Source organism: Coptis chinensis, chromosome 4 (assembly GCF_015680905.1).
Source record: "Coptis chinensis isolate HL-2020 chromosome 4, ASM1568090v1, whole genome shotgun sequence".
NCBI classification, from domain to species: domain Eukaryota; kingdom Viridiplantae; phylum Streptophyta; class Magnoliopsida; order Ranunculales; family Ranunculaceae; genus Coptis; species Coptis chinensis.
In genome coordinates, this window is record NC_141459.1 from 7563744 (window position 1) to 7583508 (window position 19765).

Here is a 19765-nt window from a genome sequence, read left to right on the forward strand (position 1 = left end):
AAGATTGGTAGAATGCTTTGGAGTGGTGCGATATGCCCAAAGCACTGCTGGTAACTCTTTAACCCAATTTCCTTTTGCTTCATTAAGCTTCTTCTTCAAAGTCGAGAGAATCGTCTTATTGGTTGCTTCTGCTTGTCCATTTGCTTGTGGATAATATGGAGCGGAAAAATTATGCTGAATTTTTAGTGAGGCGCAAAATTTGTGAATTTCTTCCGCATCAAATTGTTTACCGTTGTCAGAGACGATGTTAGATGGAATTTCAAAGCGACAAACGATGTTTTTCCATAAGAAACGTCGTACATCTATTGCTGAGATGTTGACAAGCGGTTGAGCTTCTATCCATTTAGTGAAATAATTAGTCGCAACCAATAAAAATCTTACACTTCCAGGAGCCTTTGGTAGCCCACAATATCCAAGCCCCATTTCGCAAAAGGCCAAGGGCTTAGAATTGGGTGGAGTTCCGTTGCTGGGAGTTTGCCCATATTTTCATGTTTTTAACAAGGTATGCATTTTTGGGCAAATTTCACTGAGTGTCTTTGCATGCTAGGCCACCAGTATCTTTGAGTCATGGTTTTATGTGCAAGACTACATCCCCCAGAATGGTTTCCACAAAGTCCGGAGTGTATTTCTTCAAGAACTAGATGACCTTGATCTTTGGAAAGACATCTGAGAAGAGGACTGAAGTTGTTTGCTTTCCTATAAAGTAGGAGCTTGCCTTTAGAATTTGGAATTATGACAAATTTCCAGGCATCTCTCTTAATTTTGTAGGAAAGTGAGGAATCCTCAGGTAGAGTTCCATGTTGCAGAAATTTTAAATAAGTAGGTCTCCAATCATCTGGTGAAGAATCACCATCGATAGATTGGAGATCCAAATGTGGTACTTCTGGAGAATTATCTGCTTCATGGGACTCATCTTCCATATCAACATTGCTTTGGTCGGCATCCTGTGTGAGTGGAGAATCACTCTCAAAATGATGATCGGCCAAATCTTGATGGTCGGCTAAATCTTCTTGAGCTGCTTCCTCTGAGTGAGATTCTAAACTTGTGCCGGCCGATTGAGCTAGCTCTTCTATCTTTCTTTTCCTTGTTGTTACGACATTTACTTGCTCGAATTCGAAATGCCGAGATGTCGTTTGGAAATAGCATAGATGAGCAATATATAAGTTTTGAATATTTTCTTCTATAACAATTATGCTTGGAAAAGGTTGGAAATCAATATAGATTTTTCTTTCATTGTTAACATCAACTGCGGCAGAGAGATAGGCTAAGGCATCAGCGTGACGATTATCATTGCGAAAGCGTTGGTGAACTGCAATGGATTTGAAATGAATGGATAGCTCATGCATTTTTCGGACATATGCAACCATCCTATCATTTCGAGCAACAAATGATTTGCCAAATTGATTCGCAACAAGCTTTGAGTCAGTGAATAACTCGATCTTTGTCACCCCCAGGTCAAGTGTTGTTCGCATTGCATAAAGAACTGCTTCATATTCAGCTTCATTGTTTGATGCGCAAAATCCGAGGCGAACAGATTTTTCAATTTTCTCGCCATCAGGTCGGATCAAAACACAACCAAGACCTGAACCTGATTTGTTCTTGGAACCGTCCGTGTGTAGAATCCATAAAGAAGGGTCGGCACTTGTGGATGGATCAGCCGATCCTTGTTGTGGATTAGGAGGAGGTTCCTCAAACTGCTCTTCCATGGTCGGTATGTCATCGACAGGAAAATCGGTCATAAGTGATGTCATTGCGTGGCCTTTCTCAGATGATCAGGCTTTATAGATAATCTCGTAGGCATTCAAATATATTTCCCATTCTGCTAATCTGCTCGAATCAGCATTTCGAAGAACTTTTCTCAAGGGGTATTCAGTGTAGACATTGATGACACGCCCTTGGAAATAAGGCTTCAATCTTCGTGCACTATGGACAAGTGAGAGAGCTATTTTCTCAATCTGTGAATACCTTGCTTTCGAGTCGTAAGGGTCTTACTTATGAAGAAAATTGGTTGTTCATTTTCATCATCAATGAATAAGGCTAAGACTCACAGCCTATTTCGATCTTCGCCAAATAAATGTCAATTGTTTGTCCGGTGGTCGGACTAGCAAGAATTGGCGGCTGTACTAGGTATTCTTTCATTTTCTGAACAGCTACGTCACACTCATTTGTCCATTGTGAGGATCCCTTAATGGCTTGAAAAAAGGGGTGGAGCCGATCTGAATATTTTGAGATAAATCTACCCAAAGTTGCTATCCTACCCGTAAGTTACTAGATCTGCTTCTTTGTTTTTGGCGAGGGCATTTTGGTAATTGCACGAATTTGATCAGGATTAGCTTCAATGCCTCGTTTGGTCATAAGATATCCAAGAAATTTATCCGATGCTAACCCAAATACGCATTTTGTTGGATTTAGACGCATTCGAATATACACAAGTCGATCAAAGAATTTTTGCAAGTGATGAAGGTGAGAAGACTCTTCATGCGACTTAATGACCATATCGTCAATATAAACTTCCATAAACTTGCCTAAGAAGTCTGAAAATGATGTATTTATGAATTTCTGATATGTTGCCGGTGCATTTTTTAGACCGAAAGGCATTACCTTATAGCAAAATAAGCCTTGGTCTGTTATGAAAGTTGTAAGTTCTTGTTCATCTTCACCTAATGCAATTTGATAAAATCCCATTGAGGCATCCATAAAAGAAATTGTTTAAACCCCGAAGTGGCATCAACCATTTCGAAAATGAGGCAAGGGATACGAGGTGGATGGGACATTTTTATTGATATCGATAAAATCAACACGCATTCTAAGTTTCCCATTTTTCTTAGGGATTTGCTACTACATTGGATATCCATTTAGGATATAGTACATGCCTAATAAAATTAACACTTAGAAGTTTGTCGATCTCTTCTTTCACTTTGAGCTTTCGATTGGGGAGCCATTCGGGCGAGGATTCTCGACGATGGCTTTTTTGTGTTTTGTCGATATCCAGCCTGTGACATGCAAGTGAAGGATCAATCCCAGGCATTTGTTCGACCATCCACGCAAACACTGTACAATTTTTCTTCAAAAGCTCAATGAGTTCATCCTGTTCCTTCTTGGAAATTTCCGCAGAAATAAAAGTGGTTTCTTCTTCCTTGTTGTCGATCTGTACTTCGAGGAGCCTATCGATGGTCGGGGGGCCACCTAAACGCTGCTCCATAGCGTGTACCCAGCCAATGGAATTCTGTAATTGCTATTTTACCCCATCGACATTTAGGATGGTGTTGCCTTTGACTTCCGAATCTTTATAATCTTCGAGTATAGACTCATGGCACTTTAAAGCTGCTATATGATCACCGAACTTTGCATACCATACCATCACACCGTAACTTGATAGCCGATGGAAAGTAGAAATAATGAGCTCCCATTGAGTGGATCCAATCTCTTCCCAGAATGACATTGTAGGAGGAGTTACAATCCATGAGAAGAAAATCAATTGTAACTTCCTTGTTCATTAATGTCACCGGAAGAAAGCATCTACCAATTGATTTTGTTGTTGTCCCCATCGGGCCTATTATTGGATTTGGATCGGGAACTATCATTTTTCGAGGAGATTGAGTCCTTTGTAACAACGCTTGTAGATCACACTTGCCGAACTACTCAGATCGATCATGATTTTTGCGCACACGATGAATTCCAACAAAAGCTTGTATTACAACAAAGATCACAATGAGGATGGTGCACTTCTATCGATCGTTGTCGGCCTAAAGAGAGGTCCTTCCTCATAAGTCTCAATTACCCATACCGTGGAAAAATCATATCCACTATAAACATAGTGGTGGATGAGATCAATGATCTTAGAGTGATTGAAATTTTATACTGGGTGTTAGACATTGAATCAACTCGGCATGACCGACTTTGATTACATTGTGTCGCGGTCACGACTAAAGCTTGTTTCGTTTTACCAAACACATAATCCTCGAGCATACCCTTCTTGATCAAACCTTGATTCTACCCCTTAGAGATCGGCATTGTTCGGGTTTCATGACCAAAATCGCCGTGGAATTTGCACCACGAGTGATTTGTCACGTAGCCTTGGTATCTTTGGAGAGAGGAAAAGGTGGAGATAAGATAGTCTTTCCCTTAATCTTCTCATAGATAACAGCATACTTCTCGTTGAGGGTGGTAAGTTTTAACTCGGGAAGTTTCTTTTGTTCTTTGTCGTTCCATTGTTGTGGCCTACCATCACTTTTGAACTTTTGATCGGTAGTTTGGTGAAACTTTGGTTTTTGACTTTGTTCCTGCGGCTTGCTTATCCGATCCCTATCTCTGTGGACTCGTGCCGATGCATCATCTTCAACTCAAATAAACTGTTGAGTTCGAGCAAAAAGTTCATAATGAGTTGTTGGGACGCCTTTTACTATAGAGTTGTAAACGCCGTCCCTATCATAATTAATGCCTTCCTTGAAAGCATAAATGACAAGAATATCAGATGCATCTAGAATTTCAACAGCCGCTTTCCGAAATCTCGCAACAAACTTACTGAGCTTTTCGTCCTTTTGTTGTTTAATACTGAATAAATAATCAATATTTTTCGGTTCTTTCCAATTGTGACGAAAATGTTCGGCAAACTTATATGCAAGATCAGTAAAATTGTGGATGGATCTTTCTGGAAGCATGTTAAACCATCTCATCGACTCAATTCCAATGAGTGTGGACGGGAATAACTTGCAAAGAAGAGCATCGTCGAAAGTCCATAAGATCATCCTGTTTCTGTAATTAACAAGATGCATCAAAGTATCTCCATCAATCTCATCATACTTTTCAAATTATGGCTGCTTGAAGTCCTTGTGATGAACGGTTGTTTGGATTCGGAGAGAGAAGGGAGAATTGATACCACTCTCTATAGCGAGATTTCATATTTTGTTTTCTCGTGACTCCTTATCATTAACCGCCTTCAGTATTATTTCATGGAGACGTCGTTCAGAAAATGGAACATTCTCTCGACGATGGTCACGACCGAACTGTGGACGTTTTGGCCAAGATTTCTTTGGAGGAGGTGGAGTGAGTTCTCGTCGACCCGTCCATGCAGGTGTAGGTGACCGAGCCAGTAGTGGAGATCGGTTCCTTTGTCTCCTATGGTGAACATCGGGAAAGTACGGACTGAGTGCTGGACTGTCACAACCATTTTCTTGACCTGATGCAAGTGAGTCTCCATCTCCATGGCTACCATTGTCAACATACTTTGGCCGACAATGAGATCTTGGATTGGGACTACAACTTGGGCGACTAGGTTGTGAACTAGAACTGCTTGGTGAATAGTCTTCATTGTCAAGATCGGGCGATACCATTGTTACGAGGGACTTGTGAATATTTTGCCTACCCTCCTAGAGCTTGGGGTAGGAACTTCATGACTTTTTCGTTCGTTGGGTAGTCTACCTTGCCGACCTATATGCATATTTTGCCGATCTCCCTTAGTATGATTCGAATCGGCTAAACCAATTTTCGTCATGAGATCTTTTGTGAGTTGGTGATCCCTCACAGGGTGATCGGCATCAAGGTCGGCAGAGGAGTTTGTGGATTCGCTTACGATTACACTGGAAAGTGTTGGCTTTCGGTGTTGCACATTCTGTTTGCGCGAAGCCTTTCGTAAACGACTCGCACGGTTTCTCTTGGTGCGGGAGTTTGTACTTGGAGTCTTTGACAAAGATGCTTTAGTGTTCAAACAATCCCAAACACTTTTTGCCGTGGACCCTGAATCATCTTCGAGAAGTTGACGCAGCTGTTTCTTCAGATTGTTATTCTTGCTCTCCAATTGTTGGAGACGACGGTCGACTTGAGTTGATGGATCAGATACATGGATACCCACTCTCTCAGTCGCAGATGGCCGAGGACCATTGGACTTAGAAAGTGAATTCTCAGTAGAAGGGGAGTGCTGAACTTGTGCTGTAAAAGGGATACTTTCACAGTTGTTTGTTTTTCGAGAAGCCATTGACGTAACTTTTGTTTTGTGGTTTAGTGGTATCCCCACAGACGGGCCAAATATGTTTCAAAGAAGATTTGCCAAAACACACCTGGTTGAGGGTCCGAAGTAATGTTTTTTGGAGATGGAGAAGGAGATGGTGGTTGGGAAAAGATGAGACGGACTTCGGTTTTGAAGTTGCCCTACGCACTCCAAATGTATTGCTTGGGATTAAGTCTCGATTGCGTAGTTCTGGAAAAATGACGAAGGTTGGATTTTATAGGTTGGATCGGTGATAGTTACTTCCTCGTTCTCCAATATTCCAATCGTGGGATGAAGTTGGAGAACTGGCGGGAGAACTGTCAAATCATGGGATGAAGTTGGAGAACTGGCGGGTGAACTGTCCAATCGTGGGATGAAGTTGGAGAACTGGCGGGAGATGAAGTTGGAGAACTGGCGGGAGAACTGTCCAATCGTGGGATGAAGTTGGTGGAAGTTGTTTGACTCGCAAAACATCGTGGGATGTAGGCTTTGAGCGTGGACTTTTTGTAGATAAGCTCTGAGCGTGGGCTTTTTCATAGATAACCTATGAGCGTGGGCTTTTTTGAAGCATGGACTTTGAGCGTGGGCTTTATATTGAAATGGGCTTTTATTGGGCCACATTTGTGGGGGCCAGAACAACTTCATAACAGACACATCTAGAAAGGGAGGAAACAGCTTGATGCCTATAAAAGGGAAGCTCCATCTTCTCCAAAAAGATAGGCTGAATCTTCAATCTTTAAGGAACTACGATTGGCTTGATTCGAGTCTAACCAAAGACTCGATATGTTGGCAACTCTTTTCCAAAGGAAGAGTGCAGCCACTTCTCCATCAAACCCGATCTCAGGTTGAAGGTATAACTTTATACCTAAACATTGGTGCCATATGCCGGTTCGTTTTCTTGAGAAAAAGCATTCACATCAATTTCTCAAGCCCACGAAACTTGGTAAAACCACTAGGGAAGAACAGTCAGCATTCTTCCATTCAACTATCAATGGTAGCAAGCGAAAAGTCAGCGTTCTAAAAGATAAGTCTACATTCAACTATCCTTCATTTATACTAATCTTTAATCTTAGATCAATTCGGATCATCTGTGCATACTTCTATGTTGCAAGATATATTTCAGATTTACAGATCACTTGCAGTCGATCTAGTACCAACCCGAGGGCTGCAACTACCACCATATCACACGTTCCTTTACGGCGAATCGGTGACAATACATATCCAGAATCCAAATTTTGTGTGTCGCCTCTTACCAGTCAACTAAGGTGCTGATTCAACCACTCTCAAACAAAAATTTCAAAGCATGTTAATATCAATGAGGAGAAGCGCACACCCGCACACCAACACAACTCATCACAGAGCTACATCAAAACCTCAGCCATATCTCATGCAAAGACCTCCGCCAGGTCATCCATCAGCTCAGGTCATCCTCAGCCAGGTCGTCCATCAGATCAGCACATCATCAAGCCAGGTCATTCTCAACTCAGGTCATCCTCAGCCAGGTCGTCCTCATCCAGGTCGTCCATCAAATCAGTGCATCATCAACTCAGGTCGGACAAAAACAAAAAAATGTGATTTTGGAGGGGAAAACAGTAGATTTTGACCTCGAAAATGGCCACTGACAATATGCACGCCGCCGAGATCTTTCCGAATCGGGCTCACACGTGTGATTCTGACAACTGTAGCCAAAGTTATGGCCAAAATACCAAAACACATACAAACTTACTTCAATTAGCTAAAGATCAGCTTATCCTCATAACAGCTCATCCTCAAGTCAGCTCATCCTCAAGTCAGCTCATCCTCAGATCAGCTCATCCTCAGCACAACTCATCTTCAGTCCTTAACTCAGGTCGTCCTCAGATCAGCTCATCCTCAGCTCAGGTCGTCCTCAACTCAAGTCATCCTCAGATCATTTCATCTTCGCCTTTTGGGTCGCCCCTCACTCAAGTTGTCCTCCGCTTAGGTCATCCTCAGATCAAGTCATCTTCAGGTTAGAGCAGGTCTACAACCTGGAAGAAGCAACCAATATTCCAACTATCAGAACAAACCAGTGAGTCACTCGAATTGCAAAATAAAAGCTTACTCCCTTGCAGTTTATCGCAAGCCAAAGGCTAGCCACAACCATCTCCGAATTGGGGCTAGTCATTGCCATCTAAACATGTTCAATTCAGTTAGCACGCTCTATGCACCTCCAGACTTACTACCGTTAGTTTGTACTCACTCTTTGGTGTTAGCACAAATTTTTTATAGGTCAATCAAGCTCTAAAACTGGGGCTAGCTACAGTCACGCCAATTCAAAGCTAACTATCAACCATAGTGACGCCCCCAAAAGGCTAGCTATCAACGAATCAGCTTGACTCCTAACTAAGGATCAAGTTCGAACCACGCACTACGATGTCATATCGCAATCAAGGACTCTCAAAGGGAAACAACCATAGTGACACCCCCAAAAGGCTAGCTATCAACCATAGTGGCTTAAAAGGCGTACAATCAATTTAACACCAACGCCAGGGTTAAGCTTGATTCAACCATAGTGATACCCTCAAAAGGCTAGCTATCAACCATAGTGACGCCCCCAAAAGGCTAGTTATCAACCATAGTGACGCCCCCAAAATACTAACTATCAACAAAAACGCCCCCGAAAGGCGTACAATCAACTTAACACCAACGCCAGGGTTAAGCTTGATTCAACCATAGTGACGCCCCCAAAAGGCTAGCTTATCAACTATAGTGACACCCCCCAAAAGGCTAGCTATCAATCATAGTGATGCCCCCAAAAGGCTAGCTGTCAATCATAGTGACGCTCCCAAAAAGCTAACTATCAACAAAAACGCCCCCAAAAGGCGTACAAATCATCTTAACACCAACGCCAGGTTTAAGTTTGATTCAACTGTAATTACCACTCAAAGGCTAATTATCAGTCAAATCTAATCCATGAACTACAATCTATGCATTACGAGCTACGACATATGATTTACGATCTACGCACCATGAGCTACGATCTGCGCACTACGACGTACAACCTACCACATTAATTCACAACAAAACTCTAAACAACAAGCGACATCCAGCCTACAAAAATAGAAAATATTTTTGCAACAATCTCCATTTTTCAACCAAATAAGACACGCGGTCTCATTTATTATCTTTCTTTACACCACTATTCTACAAACAGTGATATAAAGAAAGGGGGCTGTGTCAGTACCATCCACTCTCAACCACTCGTGGCAGACCACGAGTCCACTCTCAACCACAGGTCGACACCAACGACCTACAAGCTAGCACTACGCTCTAAGGTCAGGTCGTCCAGACGACTTAGGAAATGTAACCGCTGCGTGCTACAATCAACAACATCATTAATGAGAGACTTTACTCTGTAACGGTCTCCAAGTCTTTACTTCATAACAGACGCATCTAGAAAGGGAGGAGACAGCTTGATGCCTATAAAAGGGAAGCTCCATCTTCTCCAAAAAGAGAGGCTGAATCTTCAATCTCTAAGGAACTACGATTGGCTTGATTCGAGTCTAACCAAAGACTCAATACGTAGGCAATTCTTCTCCAAAGGAAGAGTGCAGCCACTTCTCCATCAAACCCGATCTCAGGTTGAAGGTATAACTCTATACCTAAACAAGATTTATTCAAATTTTGCTACCCTGAAGGATTTTGCTACGTAATAGCATATAGTATTTCAGTTTTTTAATTAGTTCTGTTTGGGAATTCTATGTAGTATTTCAGTAAGAGTTGCCTTCTTAGTACTTTGATAGAAATCTTTGGGTTCAGCACAAAGACTTGTCATCTATATCGTTTTGTGCGGTTATCCTCTTTCTGCTCTAGGTTTTCAATGTTTCCACAATTGGTAATTCATCACATGATCAGCGTCTATGGATTTCTTGTTTAATCGATTATCGTTTTCTGTGCAGAGGGCACAACGTAAAGCGCTGGACACCCTTAACACGATTGGGCTCTCAAACTCTGTCTTGAAACTTATTGAAAGGCGGCATCGTGTTGACAAGTGGATTGCATACACAGGCATGGCCGTGACTATCATCTTAGTGAACGTTTTTTGGAGACTTACTCGCTGACAAGGATGGCGTAGATGGGTCAAATGTTGTACATTTATTTTGCATTCAAATTATTACACAGAATTACTGTAATTTGTTTTTCCCTTACAAATTGTAGTTGTTTAACTGTTCAATATTGTTTAGAGCGAGTATAGAGAAGGATTTTGCTGTGAAGACACTGCTATGTTAGATGAGTCTAATTTGATCAGATCTGTCGTTGTACTCTACCCGAGGAAGTCCTTTAATATCTGCAATATCAACTCTGAGCAATGCCAAACCTGCCGAGAGTGAAATTTGCCTAATAAGATAAAAAGAGTTTGCTTGCATAAAGCTGCTTGGGACTGGAGAATTGTGTACTTGTGTTACATGAAATCTGCCGCTTAAAATCAATTGCTCCTTTGCAGCTTATAAAAGTCGAAACTCAATAGGGTACAGATCGGTGCTAAAACTCCACTAAATTATTTGCTTTAAAAAAAGAATAATACAATAGGATTTAACCACACGAGAGTGGAGGGGTGCTCAAATGCCCCACTTCAGTCGGCTCATGCCATGGGATTGTGATAGAAAACTGACTTCAAAGTAGCGGCATACTTCTACAGTGGTTCTGCGACTAATACAAAACAAATTGGACATCACACTATATTGCTGGATTCGGAGTGAATTGCTCCTTGTACAAGCCTCTTGCTTCCCTAATTGAAGGCCCCTTTCAGTTTCAACACTCTGCAATTTTTGTAAGTTCTTGAGATATAAACCGAGAATAGACCATTTTTTGTCCGGGTCCCTGATTCTTGAGAATAGAACACTCTGCAACTATAATTTAGATATGCTTAGGCCTGCAACTGCACTTCTGCTATTTTTGAGGTATGAGAATAATAGCTTTATTTTTGAGTTCACTCTATTTGGCTAGGTCATTGGCAATTGACTATAAGATTGGATATCCTTATCTTTTTGTATGGTGTGTGCTGTGAAAAGGTGTTTGGAAGCACACTCACCGAGTAACTTAATAATAAGAAGAAATAAAGCTAGCTTGTATAGTTGCATGCATCTTAAATTTGAAGAGCAGGCAAGCCTTATCTCATAGAGTATTTTTTCCCCCCTTTGTCAGAGTTCATTTCCCTTTGTCAGAGTACCCAATTTTGCATTTTGCATGCACTTAGTTGGTATCGCTGCTCTAATCTTTGTTATTTCCTTATCTGCAGCCGGATACATACATATGCCCGCAATGTAATGCACCAAAGAAGCAATTTGCAGGGTACGATGTGAACACTGGAATGGTGATTGGTTGCCTCCAATTGGTGTAATTATTGGACTACTTGCTGAACTTGCTGATGTTGGAGCTTTGATTGTGTTTGGCCTTAAAACGATATCACACTCTTAAATTTTCCCAAATATGGTACAGAGTCAGATTTACTCCTATTCTCACGTATGTAATATGTTATTTTTCAAAGTCATCACCGTGAAAACCCCATCAAGTCATTAAGATCTTATCACCTGAAGTCCTGAACTTACTGATTACTAAGGAAACTGTTACGAGATTTTTGGTTCTGAGTGCACCTGTTGCAGCTTCTTGCTCCTTTGATAAGGACATAAGGTACTGCACTTGATCCTGCGCCAAATTGGTCAAGAGAACGCAAGTACTGTGACTACAGCCTTCTATATCAGAATTAGCATGTGGTGGTTCGTTGCTGTTAATTTGAAACATGCTACAACATGAGCCCAATTCTTACTCATATCAAATCGCAAGCAACGGGTCTTTTTCATAATTAAATGTGCACACCAGTTTTGAGGTGAAGAGGAGGGCGATGAAGGTTGAGAATGAAGAATAATTTTTTTTTGGGTTTTTTAGGTTTTGGTTCTCTTAAATAATTGGTATTTAGGGTTTGGTATGCACTAATCGGCTTATTAGGCTTTGGTCTTCCTAACTAAGCAGTCAACCAACCAAACTGACAGGTGCCTCTTTGAGTGTGAGTTAAGAAATTTGTGTGTTATTGTTTTCTTGAATCTAATCGTATTTCATGATTTTTTTACATAATGGAATCTGGCCGCCATACTGTATAGATTAACTTGATATAAACCATTATTATACAAACACGTGTATTATAAAACGGAAAACTAAACTAAACTCTTCCACTTTTTTTTGGGGTTTTTTAGGTTATGGTCTTTCTAAATAATTAATATTTAGGGTTTGGTCCTCCTAAAGACCTAAACTAATCGATATTAACACGTGTTTTTTTTTTGGGTCTTTTAGGTTTTGATCCTCCTAAATAATTAGTATATGGGGTTTGGTCCGCACTAATCGTTTAATTAGATTTTGGTTCTCCTGACTAAAAGTTAACCAAATTGACACGTGCCTCACACACGTTGGGTATTTACAAAGATCTGGGCTACCACGAGAATATCCCTATAGGGATGAGTGTTTCGAGACCGTTGGATCCGAGATCTAACGGTCCGAAAATCAAAAACAAAAAGAAAGAGAGAGAATATGGGTTTCATTTACAAAATACCAACAGTCAACAAATAGTCAACCAACACTCAATTTGGTTGACTGTTAGTCAGGAGGACCAAAACCTAATAAGTTTATTATTGACCAAACCCCAAATACCAATTATTTAGGTGGACCAAAACCTAAAAGACCCTTTCTGTTTTCTTATTTGATATCGACGAAACACATAGAGATTTGGTAACTTGGTGTAGCAAGTTAAACAACTGATCTACCGATTTTACCCTTATTCACTCCTTCAGCTTTGATGAAAGATTCCAAATAGACGGTGCAGAACACTGCACATTGAGTGCTCCTGTGATATTGTTGGTCGAAGTTTTTTGTTGTGCTATCGTGAAAAGACACGAGAATTGCCACCTTTTCAGTGTCAATAGGCCAATGGATAGAGAACAAATATGTGATAGATAGATCAAACAACATCTCCAGAATGGCTACAAATTGCCACTTTGAAAATAAACAAAACGAAAAATTTCTAGAAATAAAAAATATGCTATCATAGCATGAGCCGAGCACGATAAAAAAAACAGGTGTTCATTTCACTGAATTGAATAATCTGAGAAGCATACCACTCAGTATTGTAGTTTCGTCTTAGATGCAAGGTTTAGGTCTACCATATTTCCACAGCCAACATAGACTGTTCTGCTATTACATGAACCCAATAAAAGAAGAAACATCTACTAACAATGCCCTGTTCCTTTTAAAACACATGCATCCCATAAAAAAATTGGTGCTAATCTTTCCGAGTCTATGGACTAGTTGTAAGCCTACAATAAGGCCAACACCATGCCCATCACTCTATGACCACAAAACGATTTCCTAAAACAGTCTATTGAATAGTTCTAACCCCAGAAAATGTTGGTTAAAGACACTATACTTTCAGCTTTGAGCTTGAGCCACTTCCTGCACGGTGGAGCCAGTGACATTGTTTGCAGGAGCAATGCTATTATCTCCATTTCTTTCAGCTCCATAAGGCAATGGTGCTGCATACGTTTTCGGAGGTGGTTGGGCCTGCATCTGAGGATGAGTCATACCATAGGCAGTTGCACCCTGAAAGTTATTCGATTGAAGAGGGGCTGGCTGTGGTGGATACCCAGCTTGACCATAAACCGGCTGGGAAATCGGTGGTTGGGACTGCAGTGGCGCTGGAGGATGAGCTGGTGGCTGCCCACCATAACCTGACTGGGTGTAGCCTGTTTGATCATAACCAGGATGAGGTGGCAGTGGGCCTGCGTAGCTTTGAGGACCATATGCTGGAGTTGGAGCAATAGCTGGCGATTGACCATAATAACCTTGATAGGCAGGTGGCTGAGTAGCGTAAGGCTGAGTAGGGATTGTTCCATCAAGCTGAGATGATACATTTGGTGGCCCATATCCTGAAGTAACATAACTATTCTGTTGATCGTATGGTGGGACCTGACCTGAGATATTCTGCCCAGAGCCTTGTGGCTGATGAGAGTAACCTTGTTCATAATTTTGGCTGGTGCTTTGAGTCTGACCATAGCTCAAGTTAACATTTGGCGCTGCCGAACCTGTTTGATTCTGCTGTCCGTAGTAATTTCCAGTGCTCTGTTGAGGAGGCCCAGCTACTGAATTTGACTGATCCCATCCAACCGTTTGAGGTGGGTAGCTGCCATAATAGGCTGGAGGGGGTGCAGGATACGTACCAGGTTGTGTGTATCCATACCCAGGCTGAGGCGTAGATGATTGCACTGGTGGAACCCAATTCGCAGGAGGGTAGTAGGCCTGCTGCATTTGGTTATTGCCTACAGGGGGATTTCTTACACGATTCTGCCAATAGAAAACAATCACAAATTAGAGTAGAAGAAATAAAAACAAGCGTCTAGGGAGACCAACTTAGTTCTCGTAAGAATTAAACCACACAGGTTTTTTCTAATAGATGTAGATAAAATATTAACAATATAAAAATCTACTAACATAAGCAATGAACAAGAAACCAAACGGAAATAGAGGATGCCGAACAGTATGAGGGCAAAATTCGTTCTTGAGTTGTTTATGTCAAATTCTTCCAGAAAGGGAATATACTTCAAACTTGCAAAGGAATCATAATTTGAAGCATGTTTTGTGGCAAACAGAATCGTTTAATGTCTATTGTCATATTAGTTCTATATTTCTGTTTAGTCCCATACTTGGGCCCAACCTATGTACATTGTAACTCTGTTATTATAAATAAAGGATGGGTCTCACTTTGAGACCTAACTTTTACTGTCTCTCTTTCTACAATGTCAAAGTAAAGCAGTAAGGAAGATTTTTAGTGGGTAAAACATGGAGTTCACAAAAACCCAAGAAAGTCCTAAATTATTAATACACTTCTGCAGCCACACAAGATCATAACGCAGTAAAACGAGCTGAAACAATTAGCAATGTTTTTTTTTTTATTGATCGGTAAAGTATAACTTTATTAATATAATTATAGATAGATACATAAGGATGAGATATCCTCCATTACACGCATATAGAAAAAGAAAAGAAAAACCATAAAGTGACAAGTCTCTTAGCCCGATCATCTCATTATGGACTCCCACCGAAACACGAACGCCTCAAAAGGTATGTCTCGTGTCTCAATATGCACCTTTGACCAGAAACAATTAGCAATGTTTACTACCAATGAATCAACAACCGGGTTTCCTATTCCACCTAAAGACCCTTTCATTTATTTCTATTGGTAAGCTTAACTCTGGGTAACTTTACCTCCTATTGTACTGACTAAAACTGCAGACATGCTAGAACTACGCTCTTATTTTGATATTTTACCTTGTTTTCATATTTCTAGATAGAAATCAAGCTTTCTCAAGAGTTCCAAACTAGCATAAGAAATACATGTATAAATTATAAGCTCAAGATTTAGAAACTAATAGCACTATGAATGACTACACCCAATTAAGAAACAAACTAGTAAGTATGGCATTTGACTTTTACAAAAATCACAATGATACTTCAAGTAGGGTAAAAGATAACTGTGTCGAGGTAGGAAAGTAGACCAAAGAAAGACATTGCAGACTAGTAATTAATATTTGCAAGTTTCAACGTCCTACTAACATGGTTACAAAGGAGAGATAGATGAGAACTACTATTTCTTTCTCTCTTCCATTGGATGATGGGACATTTTATTGATTTACAAAATAGAGGATTACAGAAGATATGACCAAAAAAAGGGTTTTAAAGTTTGAGGGAAAGAAGCGTTTGCTCCTTTTTTTTTGGTAAAGAAAGAAGGGTTTACACCAGTAAAAATAGGAAAACATATACCAATCACTGGTCTGCACGACCCCTTCATCACAGGTTACAACCTTCCAATTCAGAATCAGAATTTTAAAACTGTTTCTTTTTCTTTCTATATATTCCTTTTTTTTGTGGGGGGGGGAGGGGAAGGGAAATGACACCAAGGTTAAATAAACCGAGAAAAACATCATAAGCACTTTAAAGCAAAGGGTGAGCCCCATAGTGCATAATAAGGCTTTAAGGCTCCATTCGTAAGATGTCAAGACCAATTCATCAAATTCTCTACCCAGTTTTAAGATTCAAATATTGGAGGATCACGTCTGCAAGGCATTGTATAGCATACAGGGACCAATGTAAAAACAAAATAAGGAAACATATCTGTGTTGCATGTGGAAAAGGATATGCACTGTTAACGTTATTATACACATGTATGAATGCGAAGTATCCTCCAGAATAACTAATGCTAATTGACCTACTTCAAATTGTGACAAGCCATGAATTTCCTACAGAATATGGAAAATCCCCAAATCACAGCGCATCAACTAATGAAAGAATACAGTTACAACAATTATGCATTTAAGGCAAACATAAGCATATCTTGGGAACCTACCTTATCAAAGCTCATGGTTTTTTTTTCCCTTCCACTTTTGGATTGATATATACTTCTTAGACATAACAAATAAAGTTGAAAAAGACATCTCAGTTAATCACAGTTACAGCAAACTCACCTCACTGATAACTTCATTGACCAATTGCTTGGCAAACTCGATTTGTTCTTGAGTGCCATCGATGTGCACATTTCTTTCTGTTGATGTATCACCAGGTGGGAGACGTAGAGGTATCACCTGAAATAAGAACAAAAGTGAGTATATATCAGTAATTACAATATAAAAGCACGAAAAGCGATTACTGTGTGGTATCTAACCACTCTCTGACAAAAAAGAGCTCAAGTCTACATCGGACACAGCATTTTACAATTTTTCCCATGTAAATTATGATACAACATCTGGAGTCTGGACACACCCAATATAGAGTTTAAGTTTAAAACTCATCGTCAATACATTAGCTAATTAGCAATACTACAAAAGCTACTTTCATTATGTCATACAGATCATAGTTCAAATTAGATGACCACATACTTAGAAACAACACAAGTACTATTTCTTTGTGACAAACACATGTATGTTTTGCAAGCTTCTAGTTCTGAAAGAACCTAGAAGGATGTTGCAGAATATAACCAGTGAGAGGAAATAACCACAGAAATAAGCCAGGAGTTCAACATTGACCAGGTAATATCGCGATACCTTGAGTCATATTATCGAAACATAGTCTTACCACCGATTCCCCACATAACTTATAGGGTATCAATGTATCATAGTTGACTTCATGGTAGGTTCAATAACAGCTCCGAAACAAGAACTCATTTAATTATACAACAATGCATGTATACGATTAAGTGAATAAAATACACAGCATATATAAATTATACAGACCTGGATACGAGCTCCAGACTTGCTTTGCATACTTTTAATGGTCTCACCTCCCTTTCCAATAACCATGGCAACCTACAAATCAGTAGAGATGCAAACTCTTCCTGTAACCTTGCAATTATGATATCCACCACAGCAATCACAAACAATATACCATAAACTACCTTGTTGTTTGGAACCTTCAGTATAAAATGTTCACCTCCCTCAGGAACAGAGTTAAATCCACGGGCAGCAGAAGAGCCAGGCCCTCCTGCATCCGACTGTTGACAAGGATATATATAAGATGTGTAAGAAAGTTAATTTAGGTAGCAAAAAAAAACAAAAAGTAATTACTATCGAAATTCTACCTCTGCAATTACATCCTTGATTAGCTGCTCCGCTCTACTAATTTGCTCAGGTGTACCAAACAACTGTACACCTCTTATCTGAGAATAAGGATCAACTTCTGTATCTTTGTCCACCTGGATCCTAGCACCAGATTGAAGTTGAAGTGATTTTATAGTGTCTCCTGCTCTCCCTATTATAACACCAACCTATAACAAAAGTCACAGCCATGAACAAAGACGCTGAAGTAAACCTGCATAAGAAGTTGAAGGTGGTGCAGAAAAACCAAATCAAGTACCTTGCCATTCGGAATGTCGATCTTCTTACTTGAGCCTTGAGAAGCGTAATTAGAGCTCGCCTGTGTCATGTAAGGATAGGGTCCACTCTGTGTGTTTTCTGTTAGCTTTTTTGCATCTAGGTGAAATACGAGTGAAAGAAGAGAATGAGAACCAAAACAAAAAATGCTTAAGCACAAAACCTGGAAAAGAAAGCGGGAAAACACAAAGACACAATCCTAGGTCAGAAGACCAACACAACAATATGTCATAATTATGTAATTTATAATTGACAAAGGGACTTCCGTGAGTTGGTTTAGATACATGCCACGTGTCTTCATTCAGGACAGCAACAAACAATTAAGTAAAAGAATATAATAAAATAAAAACCCTAGAAAGAAAAATTACCAGACAATGTAGATAATTGAGGAGTAGTGGCAGTAGTAGTAGAGTCATCAAGACGAGGGCGTTTAGTTTCGGCGTCACTAACGAGACGAGATACATACGCTTGAACTTTCTGCTTAACAAGTTCAATAGAATCCGGTAGCTCAACAGTCTTTCTCTTATTTCCCCCTTCACTTTCTATTCCATTATTATTATTATTATTTTGTGCTGCTGCTGTTTCCTCTCCACCCATTTTTTTTTTTTTTTTTTCTTCTTCTTCTTTTCTGACAAAAGAAAGAAGAGGAAGTAAATATGAAAAACGTTTCAGATTGTTTCCTTTTCGTCTTGACCTAATAAGACGATAATATCCACAGACGTGTCGGCCGTACTACCGGTTTTTTAAGGCATGATATCATTTGAAATATCTTCATTATTTGATTTTTTATATAGAATCACTCAATGTTTCAATATAATTCACAAGACTATTGATATTTCGGATGATAGTAAAATATCCTCTGAAATATAGCGAGTTGCAATTTCGTAATCTCGTAATAAGGTGGCTGCGTTCCGTCAACTAACAGAATTGCTGAATAACAGACAACCCACCAGACCAGAGTTTTAGGAAGTGAACTTCCAAAACTTAGTGTGAAGAATAATACACTCCGTATGAGATTTATTTAATGGTATACACATTGGGAATGAGATGGGGCATTTCCAATGGAGGGTATAAAATTACACCTCCACATAGGCTCTCCACCTAGGTGTTATTAGGATTTAACAACTTCACTTAGGGCATCTCCAATGGGGGTGTAAAATTACACCTCCACATAGGCGCCACCTAGATGCCATTAGGATTTTACTACTCCAATTGTAAATTATTGTAGAGTCTATAAAATATCTCTATTGTTGTTAAAATGAAAAGTATAAAAAGTTCCATTTTAAACTCGGTGTCCGAGTTTAAAATTTTCAAATTGTGATTTTAGAAATAGATAGGGACGACACTCTAAGTGACGTCCGAATTTGTTTTTACTCAAACATCTGTTCGAGTGTCGCCCGGGCTTTTTATTAGCTGATAGCGAGAGGGGAAATTTCTCACCCTCTCTATCAACTAATCTCAGATTACCTCTGAAGATAACACCCCCATTGAAAAGAGTTTTTTTACATTTGGGGTGTAAAATTTCCACTCTATATGGTTTACACCCCCCATTGGAGATGCTCTTACACACTAATTTATAAACTATATATACCCACACTCTATAGCTCTTAATGAAAATATGTTTAAAAAAATTATATTTAAAACTCTGGTGTAATTTAGAGTCGTTTAAATGGCGAGGGGTCAGGTGGCACACCCAAGGCACCCCTCAACATTCTATAAAATATATATAATATATATATATATATATATATATATATATATATATATATATATATATATATATATATATATATATATATATGGGGGGATACAACCACGAATCTTGTAGCCACATTGTGGACACAATCGATCG

At 39.7% G+C, this 19765-nt stretch overlaps 2 protein-coding genes and 1 long non-coding RNA gene across 4 annotated transcripts; 1 reads left to right on the top strand and 2 right to left on the bottom strand.

Moving 5' to 3' along the window:
* Positions 1-4343: 4343 nt before the first annotated feature.
* On the bottom strand, positions 4344-4748 carry LOC147501597 (uncharacterized). Its single transcript, XM_086604345.1, has one exon. It carries the CDS (start codon positions 4746-4748, stop codon positions 4344-4346), a length of 405 nt encoding a protein of 134 aa, XP_086460471.1.
* A 5905-nt stretch (positions 4749-10653) lies between these two features.
* LOC147501598 (uncharacterized) lies at positions 10654-12079 on the top strand. Its single transcript, XR_015219838.1, has 2 exons — positions 10654-10908; positions 11247-12079. It is a non-coding gene; the product is annotated as an uncharacterized LOC147501598 (long non-coding RNA).
* Positions 12080-13062: 983 nt separating this feature from the next.
* LOC147501599 (uncharacterized) lies at positions 13063-18635 on the bottom strand. Of its 2 annotated transcripts, none has more exons than XM_086606633.1 (7): positions 18282-18635; positions 17897-18012; positions 17622-17807; positions 17439-17534; positions 17278-17349; positions 16513-16629; positions 13063-14335 (listed from the first exon to the last, which is right to left on the bottom strand). In XM_086606633.1, the coding sequence occupies exons 1-7, from the start codon at positions 18508-18510 to the stop codon at positions 13424-13426; spliced, it is 1728 nt and encodes a 575-aa protein (XP_086462759.1). In that variant the 5' UTR covers positions 18511-18635; the 3' UTR covers positions 13063-13423. The 2 variants fall into 2 exon arrangements, with proteins under 2 accessions (XP_086462759.1, XP_086462760.1); XM_086606634.1 differs by having other exon boundaries at positions 17897-18076; positions 18282-18414.
* Positions 18636-19765: the final 1130 nt, after the last annotated feature.